At 36.0% G+C, this 21,570-nt stretch overlaps 1 protein-coding gene across 2 annotated transcripts in view; it reads right to left on the bottom strand.

Moving 5' to 3' along the window:
* LOC149842598 (PGR5-like protein 1B, chloroplastic) overlaps positions 1-19,583 on the bottom strand; it is a 33,806-nt gene extending 14,223 nt beyond the window's left edge. For both annotated transcript variants that reach the window (XM_089999305.1, XM_089999304.1), the window contains exons 1-5: positions 19,230-19,583; positions 17,641-17,756; positions 17,400-17,496; positions 17,152-17,252; positions 16,752-16,808 (exon numbers count right to left, since the gene is read on the bottom strand). In XM_089999305.1, coding sequence (XP_089855431.1) covers positions 16,752-16,808; positions 17,152-17,252; positions 17,400-17,496; positions 17,641-17,756; positions 19,230-19,449 — 591 coding nt within the window. In that variant the 5' untranslated portion in view covers positions 19,450-19,583. The remainder of the gene's footprint in view (positions 1-16,751; positions 16,809-17,151; positions 17,253-17,399; positions 17,497-17,640; positions 17,757-19,229) is intronic.
* Between the last annotated feature and the right edge of the window lie 1,987 nt (positions 19,584-21,570).

Below are 21,570 nucleotides of genomic sequence, written 5' to 3'. Positions count from 1 at the left end.
GTATTAAAAATTATATGGTTAGGATCTTAGTAATCATGGATACCTTGTTATTTTTGAAATTTGAATAAATGATTTTTATATTGATATATGATCCTTGTGATTGTCTTTGATGAATGAGATTGCCTATTCGTGCATAAGATATTGAGCATAATTTCTTCTTATGGGAATTATTCACTTTTATGAATGCCTTTTAAAATTATTAAAAATAGTTATGTTATTGTGTGTTTCTCTTGTTGGCCCTTTTTTTGTGGCCCTTGTGATTGTGTTATTTCTTAGTCTCATGGCTCTTGAATGAACATTATCTTATATGTTTTTGCATGCGATTTAAGTACTATGATTTTTACATACTTGGTATTGATAAAATATTAATTTGAGAATTATGAGTCTTCTTTGTGTACGCCCTTTGTGGGTGTTATAAGTGTTTCTTTCATGGTTCACTTTAGAACTTGTTCATTTTGTATCTATTGATGGACATGCATGTTCGTAATTGAAGATTCTCATTGGTGGACATTTTATCTTGTTGTATTATTGCATTTGCATCATGATACCTCACATGAGTTTTAAGTGTTAAGTTTCTTTTGCATACTTATTATATTCAATAAATTATTATTTTATTGTGAGCCTTCTTGTGTACCCCTTTGTAGGTTTTGTAAGAGTGTTCCTTAGAGAACATTTTTTTATGTTTTTCACTTAATATTGGTGGACATTTTGGTTTGTGATTGAAGGCTTATTCATTTCAAGTTTTTCATCTACCTTTATTAGATTTGATTTGAAATTTTGTTTTTTTAAATCAGTTTTTATATATAAACCCCCATATTTGGAAATTAATTTTCATGTGCTTGTATCGCCTTTTTATGACATTTGTTTTGTCCATCACAGAATTTTATATGATGCATCATTTCTTTTTGGCCTTGTTGTTGTTGGGTTGGAGTTAGCTATTGAGGTGAGTGATGAGTGCACTTCAAGTCATCTTATCAATCTGAATTATCAAGTTTATGAGTGTTGTGTTGACACTTGTCTTGAATCTAATTGATAGTTGATTGACCTCTTGATCCATATTGCTTCTGTTGAACCAGAGATGTTTGTTGGGTGAGTTGTGTACACCTCGATTTTTGTCAGTTTAGATTGTCATCTTATAGTTTGGGTCTAACTGACAGTTGGTTGATCTCTGGTTTTGTGAGTGTGTTGTATCACTCATTTATATGTTTAACGATTGTTATTACGATGGATGCTTATTATTATATTTATTTATCTGTGATGGTTACCTCTTTCTGTAACCATGGAGGTTCAAAAGGTTGAAAACTTGTTCTTTGTTATATATATATATATATATATCCATTGTATTGCCCAATAGGGGTATTTTGGTCTTTTTACTTGTAAAATAAGTTGTTTGTTTAAAACAACTTGTGTTTTTCTCTCTTTTTTATTTTTATTTTCCTTTTTTAAAGGACCTTGGGGGCTCCCCACTCATGGAGTCGTTGAGGAGGGAGCCCCAAGGCCTCCCTCTCCTTTTTCTTTTGTATATAAAGGGGTGTCCCCCCCTTCAATTGTAATCAGCTCTCTCTCTCTCTCTCAATAATATTCATGTTTTTTGCCTTTTGGTATTATTCCTTTGTGGATTTATGTGTATGCACTTAAAGTGCTTATTTACTTTCTTTGTTTCTTATCTATTGTTGGACTTATAAGTGTTCTACACTTAATATTTGTATTTTCGCCTACTTTATTATATGGTATCAGAGCCATTTGGGTTTTCTTGATTTTGGAAGGTTTTTTCTTGTGATACTTAAAGTTCATGACAAAAGCACTATCACTCTCTTCTTCTCAATCATCTTCTTCAACATGGAGCATGAATCAAGGGTGGAGCTCTCCTTTAAGCTCAATGGTTCAAATTACTTGATGTGGGTATCGGCTATGGAGAATCACCTTAGAGAAAAGAAACTTTGGGGCTTTGTGATAGGGACAAGTCTAGAACCATCATTGAAGCTCACCAAAATCGAAAAAGGTGTTGAAAAAGCTCTTATTGAGGAAGATCGTCTCAAAGTCATTCATGATCATCAAGTAAAGGTAGAAGATTGAAAAAGTAACCACGCTAAGATTTTGGCATGGTTTATGAACAATGCTGACATAAGGATTTGTGTCAACATTGCTAAGTTTAGAAGAGCCAATGAAGCTTGGTTCTTCCTTAAGGGTATGTATACCCAAAAGGATCTTGCTAGACAATATTTCTGTCAAGATAAAATTAGATCCACTAAACAAGAGGACATGTGTCCGTAATTATTTTACTTTTTTGTCCCCTCTTTGGGACGAAATAGCTCTTCTTGAGCCTAAATGGGTGGCTCTCGAAGACATTGAAATGAGAAGAGAGCAAGTTGAAAAATGACACTTTTTTTAATTCCTTCATGGCCTAAGACCAGAACTTGAACAAGTGAAGGCAGCTCTTCGCCATAGGAGCAAGGCTATGCCTATTGAAAATGCTCTTGCCGAAGTATGCCAAGAAGAAACCTGTCTTGGCATAACTCATAAGAATAATGATATTTTGGTCATTACTAGGGCGGGTTCAAATGTAAAAACCTATAAGCCACCCCACTTTACAAAAACTAATTGACCCAACTATAATAGTGGTTATAGGAAGGGTGTCACTTGCCATTACTGTAATGAACTGAGACATATTAGACCGGTGTGTCCTAAGCTTAAGGGCAAAGTGGCTTCCGTTGGTGAAGTTACTCCAAAGAAAGAAGAAGCAAAAAAAAAAATGAAGATATTAAAGATACACTTAATCAATTTTCAGAGGCACTCCAACAACTTCTCAAATCTTCTTCAACTTCGGGTGCCGCCATTGCATCGTCCTCATCTCCTCCAGGTATGTGGATTCTTGATTCTGATGCCTCTTTTAATATGACACTGTATAAGAATGTTCTTTCTAAAGTATATTCCAAATCTTCCTCGTCTTATGTTTCAACGGTTGATGGGACTTCTTTAAAAATAGAGAGTATTGGAACACTTGATTTAAAACATTCTAAAAAAAAAATTGTTCTAAAAGTAAGGGTGGTTCCAAAAATAAATTTAAATCTATTTTCCGTCTCTCAAATCTCTGATCATGGTTGCAAAGTTTTTTTCTCACCTAAAGATTGCACCGTGCAGGATCTCCAGTTAGGGAAGTTGATTGGGCAAGGTCATAGGAGAGACGATCTTTATTTTATGGATTTTTCGTCTCTTCCACCCAAGTCATTTTGTAATTTTGTAAATGTCAAAAGCATTGATGTTTGGCATAAGAGACTTGGCCACCCTAGCTTTTCAAAGATGTCTCTTTTCTCTTTTTTGAGAAATACATGTAATAAAAAGGACATAACTTGTAAAAATTGCATTTTTGAAAAAATGAAAGCAATTCTATTTCCCCAAAGAACTTTTGTGTCTACACGACCTTTTAAATTAATTCATTCGGATGTATGGGGTCCCTCACCTATCATATCAAAAGGAGGTTTATCATATTATGTGATTTTCGTTGATGATTTCACTAGATACACATGGATTTATTTTCTAAATCATAAATCTGATGTGTTCTCTTTCTTTAAAGAATTTATTATAATGATTAAGAATCAATTCTTAAGAAATCTTTCTATTCTAAAATCGGATTCGGGAGAAGAATATGTCTAATGATTTTCAAAATTATTTAAAACAAAATAGAATTTGTCATCAAAGGTCTTGTCCTAGAACTCCGCAACAAAATAGCTTAGCGGAAAGAAAACATAGACATATAATAAAAACCACTAGGACTCTTTTAATTTCCAAGAATATTCCAAAAAAAAAATTGGCCGAAGCCGTTCTAACTTCAACTTAATTAATAAAACTCCTTCAATTTCATTAAACAATGTTTCCCATTTGAAAAACTTTTTAAAATGACTCCGAATTTTAAAAGACTCAGAATCTTTGGTTGTAAGTGTTATGTTCTTATAAAAATGATAAGCTTTCTCCAAAAGCCATTGAGTGTGTTTTCTTAGGCTATGGAGAAAATAAAAAAAGATACCGATGTTTTGATCCAATAAATAACAAACTTTATATTTCAAAGGATGTTACTTTTCTTGAAAATGAAAATGGTTTTAAGAGTAATGAATTAAGAGAAAACATTGTTTATTCATTTCTATTTGACTTATTACCAAGAAATGATGAGTCTAATCCTATTGAGGTCTTCGAGTCTTTTGGCAATGGTTCTAATCATAATGAACATTCTTTTGATGAAAAGGATAATAGTCAACATGAGAATTTAAATAAACATATACCAAATCATACACGTGTATACTAGATGGGAAGAAAGTAATCGTCAATGTGCACTTGACAAATTTTTTCAAAACATATGTTTAGAAGAGTCTCAACTTAGAAAATCAAATCATATTTCTAAAGCACCAAGTAGATTTGTATCCTATGACTCTTTCTCTCCAAATTTTAGAGCATGCTTAATAACCCTTCACTCTTACTATGAACTATCTCATTATAATGATGTCAAACAATGGGATCTCTTACTTATCTCTCCATCACCCGACCTTATATTGCTCATGTTGTTCATGCGGCAAGCCAATTTCAGCATGATCCTACCACTGTGCATATGACGACAGTAGTGAGAATTGTGCGATATATTAAAAATACAATTTCAAAAGGGCTTTTCTTATCCTCTTCCTCATCTTTTGAATTAACTGCTTATACTGATGTTGATTGGAGAGGTAATCCCAATGATAGAATCTCAACTACTAGTTTTTGTATTATTTTAGGAGATTCGCTAATTTTTTAAAATTGCAAGAAACAACAAAAGGTATCTCATTCCTCAACCGAAGATAAATATTGTGTCATGACTACTACAACAATGGAGATTGTGTGGCTTAAAAGTCTTCTCAATGATATGGGGATCATCATCTCAACTCCATCAAAGATGTGCTATGACAATAAAAGTGCGATCTACATTACAAGCAATCATACTTTTCATGAGCGCACCAAACATATTGAGATGGATTGTCATTATGTTCGTGATGAATATTTAAGAGGAACTATCACTTTGTCATATGACACCTCGGAGTATCAGTTGCCTGACTTCTTCACCAAAGCTCTTCCTACTCCTCGTTTTCTCTTTCTTCTTAGCAAACTTTCGATTCTTTCCCCGTAAAGTTTGAGGGAGAGTGTTGAATATATATATATATATATTTCTGTAATTCCAATGTATTGCCCTATAGGGTTATTTTGGTCTTTTCACTTGTAAAATAAATTGTTTATTTAAAACAACTTATGTTTTTCTCTTTTATTTTTATTTTTCCTTTTTTTAAAGGACCTTGGGGACCCCACCATTGGAGTTGTTGGGGTCCCCAACGGTCATAAATATGACCATTGGGGGCTCCCCAACGACTCCAAGAGTGGGGAGCCCCCAAGGCCTCCCTCTCCTTTTTCTTGTGTATATAAAGGGGTGTCCCCCCCTTCATTTGTAATTAGTTCTCTCTCTCTCAATAATATTCATGTCTTATGCCTTTTGGCATTATCCTTTTGTGGATTTATGTGTATGCACTTAAAGTGCTTATTTACTTTCTTTGTTTCTTGTCCATTGTTGGACTTATAAGTGTTCTACACTTAATATTTGTATTTTCGCCTACTTCATTACATTCTTATCTTGATTTGTATATTATTTTTAAATCGTCTTCTTGATGACATTAGTTTGATTTCATTACAAGCTCTCTTTACCTCGTTGGTTTCTCCACTCATCCCTCTTAATTGAGTGATATTTTTATTAGATAAGAGATTTTTGTTTATCAATTTTACAACTATGGTTGTAGTGAGTTATGTGTTACAGTTTTACAATCATTTGTGAGGTGAGGGATGTGCACCTCTTGTGGTTGTAGATGAAATTGGCCCATAAGTGGCATTGTGATTGATCTCTTGTCCTATGCGTTGATACACTTGAATTTTGAGGATTTTTTAGTTGGAGGTCAAACAGGTGGTTGCTTATGGTGAGCAAGTTGGTATTGAGATTTGCAAATATGATTCCCTTTATTAAGTGGGATTTTTTAAAGAATCTCTCCATGAAATTTCTAAACTTTTTCTACCTGTTTTTCCTTGTATGAAGAAATGTTTATTGATAACATATATATATATATATATATATATATATATATATATATATTAAGATTATTATTTGGTCCTTTGTGCTTAAATCAATTCTAGGTTGTGTGAGTGAATTTTAATGGATTGTGATTTATGAGACTGCTCCCATTCATTATTATGTGCATTCAATATGTTTTAATTACATATACATATGTTTCGTCATGATTATCTAGTTTGCATTATTATATGCACAAATTTAATTAACTCCTCTTTTCTTGAGGATTCTTTTTGAATTGTTATACTTTATATGCATGATGTTGATCATTTGTTTTATTTGAAGTGTTTTTCTCAAACTTTGGGATATTATTAATGCATGAATTGTTTATCTCTTCTTGATAATTTATATGTTCTTTAGTGATTAAATTCTCTTGTGATCAATATTTATATTTTCTTGAAAAATATGTTGATTTTGGGCTTATGATTGTCTAATGTTGATTTTATAAAAATTTATCTTTGAGGTATGCTCCTCTTATCTTGCTTGAATTGTTACTAATATTTCTAAAAATCTTAAAATTATTGCTACTTTGTTTAAAAATTCTACTTGAGTGTTATTCTTGTAAGTTTTGAAACTATATAACTATTTGGTTAGGATGTCTTCTTTTGTGTAGTTGGAACTATTGTTTTGTTATCTCTGCAGGTTCTTAAAGATGCGATGGATTGAGAAAGGAATATCTTTGATGCATCATATCATGAAGATGGAAATAGCCGATAAAGGCGTTTGGGGATGATCATTAATGAAGACATTTGAAGACTTGTATTTGCAAAATTCTCGAATGTGTCATAAAGATGAAGATTTTCAATGAAGACACTTGAAGACTTGGATCCTTCTTATTGATTCTTTTTTATATTTTCAAATTGTCGGTATATCACACCACAAGTTTGAAGGAGAGTGTTAAGTTGTATATATATATATGGGTAACTGAAATATGTTTACCAACCAAATATGTTTACTGGTATGAACCAAGTTTTTCATAGGTTTGTTTACTTCTTTCTTAAATTTCACTGAACGGATGTGGTATAGACGCTTGGTTTTATAGAAACAGACTCTGGGATCAACTAATTACGATGTATAAGGATCTTTTAAGGGTTGAAAATTAACGACTTAGAATTTTCATAAATATTCAAGCATAAAAAACTGCATTTCTTGATCTAATTACAGTGATCCAACAATCAATTCCTAGCAAATAGACCACGCCGAATGTATCGGCAGGATTAGAATTGCAAAAAATCTTATGAAAAACTTGATTCATACCAGTAAACATATTTAGTTGGTAAACATATATCAGTTTCCAATATATATATATATATTATTTATAATTATGTAATAGATAATATCCTCTAGGGGTATTTTCATCATTTAACAACATTTTAATAGGAAGTGCCCATTATGGGTACTTTAGTCTTTTTATCTTTATTTATATTTTTTGTCTTTTTGGATTAAGCTAAGGGCATTATTGGTCCTAGCTCTTAGAGTCGTTAGGGGCAGTCCCAAGGGCTCTAAGTGCTCTCCTTTTGTCTATATAAAAGGGGAAATTGCCTCTTGTATCTAATGCTTCTCTTAAGCAAGGTTTGTATCGTATTGTATGATACGACACAATACATATCGTTACTTTTTGGTCTAACGATATAATACACTAGTAATGCGATATGAGTGTGTATCATACTCATATCGGGTGTATTGTACGATATACCCTTGTATCGACCTGTATCGTATGATACAGTATACTTTAAAAGACCCGAAAACAAGTCTTTTTATTTTGGGTTTGAAAGCCCTTTTAAGGGCCGACTCACATATGTAGAGGCTTTTGGAAGGGAACCCACGCACCCTAGGTTCCATGAGATCGATTTGGGGCCTGATTCGTGCACAAGGGAGAGGGATTTTGCAATTTTCTCAAGAGTGCATTTCTAACCATTTTTTCACTCAAGGAAGTGGGTTAAGGTAAAAAATCTCAATTCTTTGCTTGTTATTGAATGTTTTTAGGGGAAGATGGCATCGAAAGATCCAACATGGCAATGGTGCACTCAAATAACAAGTGGAAACCAATTAAGAATCAAATGCAGCTATTGCAAAAATAGTTTTTCGGGTGGTATCTCTCGGTTAAAGCATCATTTAGCCGGGACACATCATAATATGCATGCATGTACATCAAGAAAATTATTGGATGTCGTAAAATGACAATGCTAGTAATTTATTGATAAACTAAGAGCAAAAAGACAAGAAAGAGAGATGAATGAAGCAGAAATGGAGTATACAGAGTCCTGAGAGGATTATTATGAAGATGAGCTCCCTACTTCTGATCCTATAGCCCATAGCATAGGATCAGAAGTAAAAAGTTCTGCAGTGAAGGGAAAAGGTATGGCTGGTACCAGTAGTAGTGGCGCGAGCACAAAAACAAGAGAAGGAGAAAGAGGGAGTTCTTCAAGAGGAAGACCAGGAGGTAGAGCTAGAGGATCTATTAGGAGTTTTTTTTCCTCGAATTGCCCCTAGGGCGCAACACGATATTCGTATTGCTATGACTCCTCAACATTTAGTCGAGCAGGCTGTCAGAAATATCCACCTGCAAGGGTTAGAGATGAGGTAAAGAGAGAAGAGAGAGAAGAGAGGGGTCGGCGGCAATAGGGTTTTCCTCTTTTATTATTTATAAGTGTTGTATATAGTATGACATTACATAAGAAGTAAAAACAAATTACAAACATGCCACCGCCCACGCATCCCAAGATGGATCCTTGGAATGTGGTGCGGGTCGGATCCATGATCCAAAACTAACAGCCTCCTTCAAGTTGAGTATGGTCTTTGATCATGCTCAACTTGCCTTTGAGTGCCCAAAACTGATGAGTGGATAATCCCTTGGTAAAGATGTCAGCAACTTGCATATCTGACCGAACATATGCAGGTTCAATTTCTTTTTCTTCCACCTTTTGCCTAACAAAATGTTGATTGATCTCGATATGCTTCGTGCGACAATGAAGGATGGGATTGAAGGCAATATTAATAGCACTCTGATTATCGCAAAGAAGCATAAAGGACGAGATCGGTTCTTGTAATTCTTGCAGTAGATGTCTCACCCATGTAACATCGGTTGTTCTTGCTGCCATTGCACGATATTCTGCTTCAGTACTAGATCGCGCCACTGCCTTTTGCTTCTTGCTACTCCATGTTACAATATTATTGCCGATAAAAATGCAATACCCCGAAACTGATCTGCGCTCGTCAGGATCACCCACCCAGTCCGCGTTTGTATAAGTGAATAGTCGATGCCCTGACATATAAGTTGTGTCCTTGGTGTACATCAAGCCATCTCCAATCGTACCCTTTAAATACCGAAGGATCCTTTTTACTCCTTCCATATGTACATCTGTAGGAGCATGCATAAACTGTGAAGCCTGATTGACAGAGTATGCTATGTCAGGCCTAGTGAATGTTAAGTATTGTAACATCCCTACAACTCGACGATACAAAGTAGGATCATGATAAGTAGTGCCTTCTTTAGCGCTTAGCTTATGATTTAGAAGGCAAGGTGTGCTAATTGGTTTATAATTCTCCATCCCTGTAGCAAGTAAAATATCAATGGTGTACTTATGTTGGCTCAATGTAATAGTCTCATGTCAACTATCAACTTCCACACCCAAAAAAATATCGCAAGGGACCCAAGTCTTTCATCTTGAATTTATCCATCAGCATAGACTTGACCCAAGATATGTGAACCTTATCACTCCCGGTAATAATGATGTCATCAACATATATAAGCGCCCAAACAATAGCTGAATCACTTTTGAATATGAACAATGAATGATCTAGAACACTTTTAGTGAACCCATGATGCTGGATCTCCGTGGAAAAACTCTCAAACCAAGATCGAGAGACTTGTTTCAAGCCATAAAGAGAGCGTCGAAGTTTACATACCCAATTGGATGAATCATGCATACTATAACCAGGTGGCTGCTCCATGTAAACTTCTTCCTTTAGTTCACCATGCAAAAAGGCATTTTTAACATCAAGTTGACTGAGTGACCATCCATGTTGTAATGCCAATGCAATGATAATCCTGACGGTGCCCAATTTTACTACTGGGCTGAACGTTTCATCGTAGTCCTGCCCATACTGCTGTGTGAAGCCTCGTGCGACCAGACGAGCTTTATAGCGCTCAACACTGCCATCCGGTTTGTGCTTGATCTTGTACACCCATTTGGACCCTACAACATTCTTATTATCTGGCCTTGGTACAATTTTCCATGTATTGCATTCATGCAATGCTTCCATTTCCTCATTCATCGCCTCTACCCAGGCACGGGAATGTACAGCATCATGAAAGGAGGAAGGTTCTGTTTCTTTGGACACTCTGGTTAGAAATGTTTGAAAATCCAAAGAGAAATTGTTATAACTTACCCAACGATCTATAGGATGTCTAATCCGAGTGGAACGTCGTAGAGGAGTCTCATCATTGACTGGATGAGCTCTACGAGAATAAACAAGACCAGAAAAACGTGAGAATGTTGTTGTAGGAGGAATGTCTTCCATATGCGGTTCCACATCGAAAGTATAGGGTTCATTGTCTGTCAATAAAGATGAATTCTCACAAGGCAACGAGTCATATAAAAGTGAGTCACTGAGCCAAGGATCATAACTGTCCTGTGTATCTGTGAAAGACGAACCCAGAGTGTCAAAATTTTCATCATAAAAAACAACATTTCTAGATATCCGAATTTTGCTTGTATGAGGATCATAACACTTGTATCCCTTATAGTCATCTGCATACCTAAGAAACTTGCACTGTACAGCTCTGTCTTGAAACTTATTTCTCAATGAATGATCAATGTGAACATAACATACACAACCAAAAGGATGTAGTTCTTCATATGATGGATGACAATTATAAAGAACAAAATATGGAGAATTATCTTCAAGGATGGTTATGGGCAACCTGTTGATAACGTAAACAGCTGTATGGAAAGCCTTGGTCCAAAGAGAGAAGGGAATACCCACAGTGTGCATCATGCTCAAGGTTGTCTCAACAATATGCCTGTGTTTTCTCTCAGCTACTCCATTTTGTTGAGGGGTATGAGGGCAAAAAATGTTACGTGTAATGCCATGCTCCTTCAAATATTCACTAAAATCATGGGATATGTATTCTCCCCCCCCCATCACACTGGAAATATACAACATTGGTATTGAATTGGTTTTGGACTAGTGCATGAAACTGTTTGAACAACTTGAAAACTTCATGTTTGTTTTTCATGAAGTAAATCCAACTAAATCGAGTGTAAGAATAAAAAAAGAGTACATAGTATCGAGATCCAGAAAGAGAGGCAGTGGGCGCAGGACCCCAAACATCTGAGCATATAATCTCAAAAGGCTTTGTTGCTCTTTTATTGATATTATGAAAAGGAAGTACATGACTTTTGTATAAATGAAAACTTGGACATTTTGACTCTAAACTGACTGCGGGTATTAGACCTTTAGCAGACAACTTGTCAAGAAAAACTTGACTACAATGACCCAAACGAAGATGCCATAAGTCTGGCTTATTAAGTTTCAAGACTCTAGATGAAGAACTATGATCTGTGGATCGACTAAAAAATGTTGGAAAGGAAGGAGTTGAAGAAGCCACGGTTACGGAAGACGACGTCTTCAAAGGCACATGAGATTCTTCAAAGACGTACATGTTCCCGCGCCGTTCACCTTTAGCGAGCATCTTCTTGGTGTGAAGATCCTTAAAATAAACATAAGAAAGAGTAAATTCAACAGAAGAATTTGTTTCATCAATTAATTTAGACACAGATAGAATATTCTTTTGAATAGCAGGTGTGAGTAAGACATTTGACAAGGGCAATTGAGATTCAGGCAAAGAAAGGGAGACATTTCCAGTGTGAGAGATGGGGTGGTGAGATCCATCTCCTATGACTATAGTGTCATTTCCAGTGTAAGGAGTCAAGTGAGAAAATTTACCTGCATCAGAAGTAACATGTGCTGCTGCCCCTGAATCAATATACCATATACCATCATCATTTTGACGCAAGTTCATCTGATTGAAAGTAGTCATAAGGATATTTTGTACGTCTTGTGGAAGAACATGTCCCTGAGGAGTGCGTGCAAACGTTTGAGTTGCCCTCTGCCCTGGCCTCCCTGTTTTTTTCTGGTTCTGAGGATTGTACCAACAATTTGCTTTAACATGTCCCCGCTTGTTGCATAGAAAACAAGTAGGAACACGTCCCCCTCGTGGTACACTGCCTGAGCCAAGGCCTCCTCCAGCTGGTGTAGGTAGTAATCCTCCTTTGTTTATAATTGGTCCATTTGGACGAGGAGGAGTAAATAAGGCTCATGTTTGAATAGGCGTATGTGCCATCATCACAGGATGAGTATCATCTGACGCGTGTTCCTGATTTAAATTGACCTCATATTGCAAAAGCTTAGATTGAAGATCATCAAAACATGGAAGAACTGAGACAACCTGGAGTGTTGTGCAAAACATGCGATATTCAGGTCCAAGGCTACCTAATACCTGTTGTACCATGTCCTTATCTGATACAGGACTTCCAATGGCAGCTAACTGATCTGTAATAACCCTGACATCCCCCATGAACTCTGTAATAGATTTGTTTCCTTTTCGCATGGATTGAAATTGCCACTTGAGTTACAAAGCCCGAGATTCAGAAACCTGAGAAAAGGAATGAGCTAGTCCATTCCACAACTCGGCAGCAGATTGATCATCAGAGATAGTTTGTAAAACACGATCAAAAAGTGTGGAAGTTATGTAAGCAACTAATGTCTGATCCTGTTGTACCCATATGTCATAAGCAGGATTGGTGGTTCGAAGTTGACTCACCTTCCCATCTTCACCTGTTATTTCTTGCATGATATGTGTAGGTGGGGCGGGTGATCGCCCATCTAGATACCCATAAAGACCATGACTGCGAATAAAGGGCACAATCTGACGTTTCCAAAGTAAGTAGTTATCATGAGATAACTTGTGGGTCATGAGGTGAGTAAGAAAACTAGGGTTCAACTTGGAATCCATGGATTATATGAAGAATGAGAAGCCAAAACTGTTCTAACAGTGTATTGAAGAGGAGACAACAATGCTCTGTGCTGAAAATAATATCAGCACACACGTTATTCAGAGAAAGAGGAAAACAACAATGTTGTTGTGTGTTGAAAATGATACCAGCACACACGTTACACAGAGAAAAAAGAAGCAGCAATGTTGTTGTGTGCTGAAAATGATATCAGCACACACGTTACACAGAGAAAAGGAAGCAGCCTTGTTGTTGTATGCTGAAAAAGATATCAGCACACACGTTACACAGAGAATAGTAACGTGCGAACCAGAAAAAGGGAAAGAATCAGAAATATTTTGGGGAGAAAACAAAAACTTGGCCAGAAAAAGGGAAAGAATCAGAAATATTTTGGGGAGAAAAACAAAAACTCGGGATGTTAAGACGTGCGTACCAGAAATATGTGTACCAGAAATATTGAGAATGAGAAGAACCAAAAAGAAAAACTGGAATGACGTGAAAGAGGATTAAGAAAAAGGAGGAAATAAGCAAAAACTGATTTAGGAAGAAGGGACATAAATAAACCTACGTCCTTTAGCAGCACGTGTTGGTCTTTAGAGGCCTTCTAGATGATTGATTTCCGCGCCTGTGCTCTGATACCATGTCAGAAATATCCACCTGCAAGGGTTAGAGATGAGGTAAAGAGAGAAGAGAGAGAAGAGAGGGGTCGGTGGCAATAGGGTTTCCTTCTTTTACTTATTATTTATAAGTGTTGTACATAGTATGACATTACACAAGAAGTAAAAACAAATTACAAACATGCCACCGCCCACGCATCCCAAGATGGATCCTTGGAATGTGGTGCGGGTAGGATCCATGATCCAAAACTAACACAGGCAAATGTCACGGTTGAGAGATAGTTCTATGATACTTGCATTCCTTTTAATGTGGCAAATTTCTTTCATTTTCAGGCCATGGCAAATGTCATAATCAGTATCGAGTCTGGATACAAAATGCCTTTATATCATGCTTTAAAAGGAAAGATTTTAGATACTAATGTGAATGAAGTGAAAACTTATTGTGATGAGTTGAGGCAGTCATGGAGAGAGATTGAGTGTAGCATCATGACAGATGAGTGGACAGATAGAAAGTCGATGGCTTTGATAAATTTTCTTGTTTATTGCCCTAAAAAAACCATGTTTTTGAAATCAATTGATTTATCCAATACACCTAAGACAACAAATGTATTGTTGAGGGTTTTTTACCAGGTTCTGAAAGAGGTCCAACCTCAAAACATTATACAATCCATTACTAATAATGCAGCAAATAAAGAATTGGCAGAAAATTTTGGGTCATTCTTTTGGACCCCGTGTGTTGCCCATTGCATAAACCTCGTGTTTGAGGACATTGGTAGCATGGATGAGGTACATCAGACAGATGAATGTTGCAAAGAAATTACTAACTTTATTTACAATCATGCATGGGTTTTGAGCCTAACGAGAAAGTACACTAATGGTGCTAAGTTAATTTATAGTGAAGTTACTAGATTTGCTATAAATTTTTTTACAGTGCAAAGTATAAAAAAAAATAAAGCTACACTAAAAAATATATTTTCATTAGATGAGTGAAATACATATTCCCATGTAGAAAAAAAAAGCCCAGAAAATTTATAGTTTATTGTATTCAAAAGTGAATTCTGGGATTCATGCGTGAAATTATTAAGAATAAGACCAGCTATGAGTTATCTCTATGAGGCCATGGATAAGGCAAAAGAGGTCATTACAGATAATTTGAAGGGAAAGAAAAAAATTTACATACATATATGGAACATCATTGATCATAAGTGGATTAGGCAACTTCATCAACCTCTTTATGATACATCATACTATTTAAAGCTTGCATTTAGATACTCCCCTACTTTTAAAATGGATAGGGAAGTCAACAAAGGACTTTTGGATTGCATTGAAAGGTTGAACCCTGATTATAGGGTTCAAGATCAAATTCACAAGGAAATGAAAACATATGATAATGCATTGTATGATATGGGGAGACCTGCAGTAGTACAAAACCGTGTCACAATGGGTCGAGGTAATTTATTTTGTCTATTTCAATTTTAATTTCAAATTATTATTTAGTTATAATGTTTTTTATGATTATATATTTGTTATTGTCTTATAATTGATTTATCATTTTCTTGTTTTTTTTTCAGACTTGTGATGAGCTAAGTTTGAAAGTAATGTTCCAAATGTAAGAGCTTTTGCCATTTGCATTCTAAGTCAAACATGTAGTGCAAGTAGATGCGAGAGAAACTGGAGTGTCTTTAAGCAAATTCATACTTAAAGAAGAAATAGATTGGAGTACAAAAGGCTCAATGACCACGTTTATGTTGGCTAGAACTTATGACTCAGGCAGAAATATATAAAATTGTAAAGTTTATTTGTTATTTTCATTTGAAACTTAACTAATTTTAATTTTTTTCATGTCATCTTATTAGGCAAATAAAAAAGTTATCAGCAAGGAGGCATAAAGAGCAATTTGATCTCATCAGTTTAAAATATTTTGATGAATTGAATGCATGGGTTGAAGAAGAAGCAGAGACACTTTTGAATGAAAAGGACATTCAATGGATTAACATGGAAAGAGCACAAGTAGATGATGAAGACCCCATGTATCTTAGAGACAATATGGATGTCGAAGGAGAAGGAGAAGGAGAAGAAGATGAAGATGATTATGATTATAATTATTGATGTATCATGTATTAATGTTTTATGAAAAAACTTGTTCTTGTGAGATATTTTTGTTTATGTAATATGAAAGTATAACTCTTGTGGTATGTAATAGAAACATAAATGATTCATAATGTGATTTTATGTATGTAGTTTGTGCAATTTATCATTATTTCATGTGAAATGATTTTTTTAGAATTTTTACTGATTTTTTCTTGGATCCTTTGGGATTTTTTTGAATTTTATTAAAAATTTAGTGATACGTTTATGAAACGATATGATACGATAAAATATTACTATTGGGTCGACCGATACGGGTAATGATACGCTACTTACAACCTTGCTCTTAAGCATTCATGCTCAATAAGATGTATATTTTTTATGTTCTTGTGTTTGTCTCTTTAATTATTTGATGTCTTGAATGCACTTAGTGCTTGTGTAGTGTCTTTGAGCTCTTGTATTGTCCCTTAGTTGGACTTGTGTATGTGCATGTGCACTTTGTGTTTATGATTTTGTAAGCTCTTAGAGGCTGTTGTTGTGTATTTCCACATATTTCCTTACACTTATGTCCTATGCATCAACTTTTGCAGCGATTGCAGGCACAAGCACTTTGTTGCAACTTGTTGTAAATGTACCCTTTGCAAATAGTAGGATGGAAACTGCATGATATGCATGTGTACCATATAAATAGTCCAGTACGCTGGACTTTTAAGATTTATGTTCATATGAAACATATTTCTTCATCTTCTAAATGTTTTAGATTTATAATATTATCCCGACATATGGAAAATGTTTGATATTAAAGAAGTCTTCACAAACCTGATGCCTTGAACAACAAGGGGAAACAGAAAAGCATGTAGATTCAAGAAACAAAGAAAAAACACAAACCCATACCTTTCTACTGCGAAGGCTGCAACGAGGGCCCTCTTGTATAATCGTGCTTCCATCTTTCTGCAGAAAAGCATATATGGATGATTGAAAACTCGTACACTTTGAAAACTTACAAAGCATAAAGTCATACTGATTACATTGATATCTTTGATGACTCTATGATGCATTGCTCATATAAGTATCATAATTTAGTCTCATAACATTATCCAAGTACCCAACGTTTGAATTTGAACAAGGTCATGACGATAATTTCACATAACCACTAACTACTCCCTTTGTCACAATTGCTCCAGAAACATAAATGAGTCTCATGTAATTAACGAGCAATTATGACTAGTGGAATGTGTGGACAAACTTACAGAGCTATCTGATTTTAGAAGACAAAAAAGAAGTGGAAGCAAACCTTAAGACGTAGTTTGAGCGCATCAAATTCTTCATCTGACATTATTGGCTTCCCAACCACATAAGCCATTGAAGCTTCAAGCAACTTCTGCTCATCTGGGCCTGAACATTGAATAAAACAAAGAATTATACCACTTTCTCTCCCAAGTTATCAGATGCCAAACATTGGAACTTAAGTTCAGAAATGCAGTAGTAGTTGTGAGGAAGTGATCTTGAAATACTGCATCAAGACAAAAGTTGAATCTGAACTTAGCATGACAACGCTGCTCCCTTCCCACATTAGCTCTTCTTTGAGGTTGTCAAATTCCTCATTACTCATTATTGGCTTCTTATCATAGTAGAATGACTGCATCATACAGAAGATGCCTCACTATTATTGCTTCCACAAATGAATATAAGCTCAATATTAATATCTCATGGTGATGTTTTTTCTATATCAAATCTAATTCAAAGATAACTGAAAAAAGAAAACAAGGCCCATCTCATGTACTTGCAAGGCTTGTAGAAACTCCTGCTCAAGCTCCCCTAGTGTCTTTTCTTTTTTTTTATCAAGACTACAATATGGTAAGATCTTGCTATCAACAACCTCCTCTCCTTCAATCTGGCCTGCACAAAATGGGGTGACTTTATAAAGGAAGCAGAACTACTAACTAGGACACTATTTCAAACTAATCAAGTAAACCAGAATGATATCATCAACAAAAATTATAATAAAATAAAAAAAGAAAGTGCTGAGAAGCATACATTTTTTTTTAAGGAAGATGATAAGCATACAGCTGAAATCAGCAAATAGGCAAGTGTTGACAAACACCACTAAACAGGAAAATCCAGAACGTAGATGATGAGGGACTTGAGGCAAGTTCACACATATAGAATATTCACTGCTACCACGAACTCTTGTACACTTTGTTGATGGAAAGGATGTTAGGCTTGTTAGCGTGTTTATTTGACTATGAGGGCATCCTGGACACTTTCATCTGGGTAAGCCATAAAATGGAAAAGGGGCTAAGAACTTCACAAAGGGTCATCCTAACTTCCTATAAAAGCCCCCAGATCGATAACCTTTATGTGATTTAGATATGGCATTCAGAGGAACATGAAAAGAACTTCCTAAAATACAAATGAACATGGAAACTTAAAGCTGCCAAAGATCTGCATATCTCATTCTGTCTATGGTCGAAAACATGGATCTCCATGGATATACAGTCACAAGTCACCATAAAGGAACTCCAAGCTAAAGAAGAATGTTGGTAATAGTCCTATAGAGTTTCTTGTCATTCCATACATGAGAAGGCACCAAGGAGGGTTAACATGGAAATGCGTGAACCACCAAAATAACACATTGCAGCAGACCTAGTGACCTATACCCAGTGCTCTTCATTAGATTGATCAAGAATTAGAAGAAATTATTAAGAATTCACCCTTGAGGAACACATCCATGATCTATGATTTTTCATTATGCTGCGTGTTGGTGCATTCGTGAGAGGAGATTACAGTTGCTCATTTCCACTATGAACTAGATAAACTAGATAACGATTACGAGCTTCAGACGCACACTCACCATTGCATTAACCCAAAAATCTTTCCATAGAATTGTGTTTCAACATAGGCCTTTGAATAAGTGGTATCAGTGAAAAATGCTTCATCTTGGATTTTCAAGAAAAAAACCATTTCATAACAAACATGATCATCAACAAATGCAAAAAATAAGTCCGCGACAGAGAAATGCTCAGAGCTAAAGCAGGTTCCCAAATATCTGAAAGGACAAATCCGAAACGAAACAAGGCTCCAAGTTTATCTCTTCCAAATTCAGCGCATTAGTCAAAATACACGGGCATGAATGCATGTAAAGAACAGACAAAGAAACAGTGAAACATATCCAATGGGGCAACGTTGGCGGATCCCTTTGCTGCTACTGATTTCCAATTTCCCATAGCTTCAACGTCGATTTGTCGACCGCCACGCAAAAACAAGAACGTGGTTTGTCGAAAGCACAGCAATCCGAGAGGCACCCACATACGATCCTCCAAATAACATCAATATTCCGAGAAAAAACAAACCGGAGAAAGAAGCACGCACCTTGCTGTTCAGCAGACTGGGCCGCGATGGGCGTGCTTCGGCGCGTTGCCGTCGACGCCCTGAGATTGAAGCTGCCATGATTGGGGAAAGGAATTCTGATGGGAGAAGAGGGCAGGGAAGAAGAAGAAAGGAAGGGCCTGCAGATCGGGGAGCAGGACAGGCGGGAAGGGAGAGAACTGGAGATTCGAGAGGCGGCGGCGAGGAAACCGAATTCTACCATGGTAATTGGTTAGCGTGACCGCCTCGGCTGCTTGCTTTGGAAGCCACTGCCCTTCTCCTACTGTGAAAGAGAGAGAGAGAGGGTGGTGGTGGTTGTGCATAAGAGAGACGGGATAACGAGGTGGGGGAACGTGTGGAGGGAAAAAAATGGTCTCCCTTTGAATAAACGAGGCTGTGGTTGGGCGTTGGGCCTCCCAAGATTCTCTCCAGTGCCAAGTGTGAAGGTTCGCCAAGCAACCGACTCGTATCAGGGCTATAATAACAGATGAATCGGGAATCGGATAAGGTCGCTAGCATAGTGACAAATCTGAGCGAAAATATCGCGAGAAATTACCCGAAAGTTAAAACCGGTAATTTCTCGCTATATTGCCAGTTTCTCACGAGTTTCTCATCAAAAACATAAAATATCGTGTTTTAAATACGATATTTTATGTTTTTATCAGATTTATACCGTGAAAAAATCTTGTGGTTTTTATTTTTTATATTTCTTTGTAAAAAAATGTTTTCTGTATTTTTTATTGCCACGATTTTGCTGAAAAATACAAGATTTAAAAAAAAAAAACAATTTCTCGTGGGTTTTTGGCTGCCAATATTTTATCGTTTTTAACTTTTGTCATTATGGTCCCTAGTTGCTACTTGTGAAGGACTGTAATTGGATCAAGATGTAATGAGATATCTGATTCGAATCTAACCCATCATTTCTGGATTCAGATCCTTATAATAGGATCTGATGTGGATACAAATTTGCCATGTCATTTATTTTGGATTTGGATCTATATTTTAGGTTGGATTTAATTCAGATCCGGATTAAAATCCCAAAATAGCTTTTTGCATGTAAAAAACTGTTCTTTTTTTACTATTACCACATATGTTTTATATTCAAATTCAATATGTTCATAATGGATCTGATTCTGATTCTGATCCAGATCCAAATTCAGATTTACAATATATATTTTGGATTTGGATTCAGATCTCATACTATTTGATCCATATCTGATCTGTTTGCAGCCCTCGTTGAGCATGGACCCGACTGGAACTGGTTGAAACCAGACCTTGATGCCAGCACTCTTAATGGTAAGTTTTTCATAGGTTTCACCTTACAAAATTAACCTAACATATTTATTTGTTGATAGGCATGTAGGGGATAACCCTCATGGGATTCGAACTTGAGACCCCCGTTAGTAATAAATAATAGTGTGACCTAACCATCCTGGTATTTCATTCGATACTACACAACCTAGTATATTGCATCACCATCTTATGGCAAGTTTGAGAAAAGTTGTAGGAATGAATGGAGCATTGCTACATGGGGAAGGTCACTTTGGAAGTTCGATTACCTAGGAAGAGAACAAGCTTTCTGAAACATGCGTCCTAATTATGAGAAACTCGATTCCCTTTATTGTGAAGCCCTCTTCTTTCTTGTTTTTTAAATTGATTCTCTTTAGTTTTCTTAATGTTTTTCTCTCACTTATCATTTTTCCTAGCTTCTTATGTTTTTTTATATAAATAATTAATATTTTTTATAATAAACTTGCATATTGGTTTTATATAATTTTATAAGTATGCTTATGTCATTTCTTATTTGCTTCATATTATTTTATTTGTATTTTCTTTTCATTTTTAATGCACTTGTGCAATGGCTTCAAAACTATATCAGATAGATTTTGGATTGATCGGATCCAACCTGGATGTGACCCATATTGACATAGTCACACCAAGTGACATACACAAGAGAGGTTCTTTGGTTTTGAGGGTTATAGGACAGTTATGAGGCCTCATAAGTATCCATGTATGCTCATTATGAACCTTCACCGGATCTCCCTATAAATAAGAGACCGTAGTGGTGTGATGAGTGACATCTACGCGTTATCGGTCTCTCTCACTATTTTCGGGTTCTAAGGGTCTTGCCCACCTCCGGACATTCTTGTCTAGGCTCATTGTGAGCATTGATTGGCTGAGAAGAATGCCGACCACTCGCGTCCATTGGACATCGTTTGGATAGTCCATGACCGCATCAAGTGAGTGGCTCTTCTGCAATCTATTTGGTGCAACATTGGGTTATGGGCCCACATCACACATCTGCTGTGTATGTATGGGTTGTGGGTGCATCAGCAATCATACT

Source organism: Nuphar pumila, chromosome 3, assembly GCF_984573655.1.
Source record: "Nuphar pumila chromosome 3, dmNupPumi1.hap1.1, whole genome shotgun sequence".
In the NCBI taxonomy this organism is placed as follows: domain Eukaryota; kingdom Viridiplantae; phylum Streptophyta; class Magnoliopsida; order Nymphaeales; family Nymphaeaceae; genus Nuphar; species Nuphar pumila.
The sequence above is the reverse complement of the archived record's forward strand: the minus strand, read 5'-3'. Positions and strand labels throughout refer to the sequence as shown.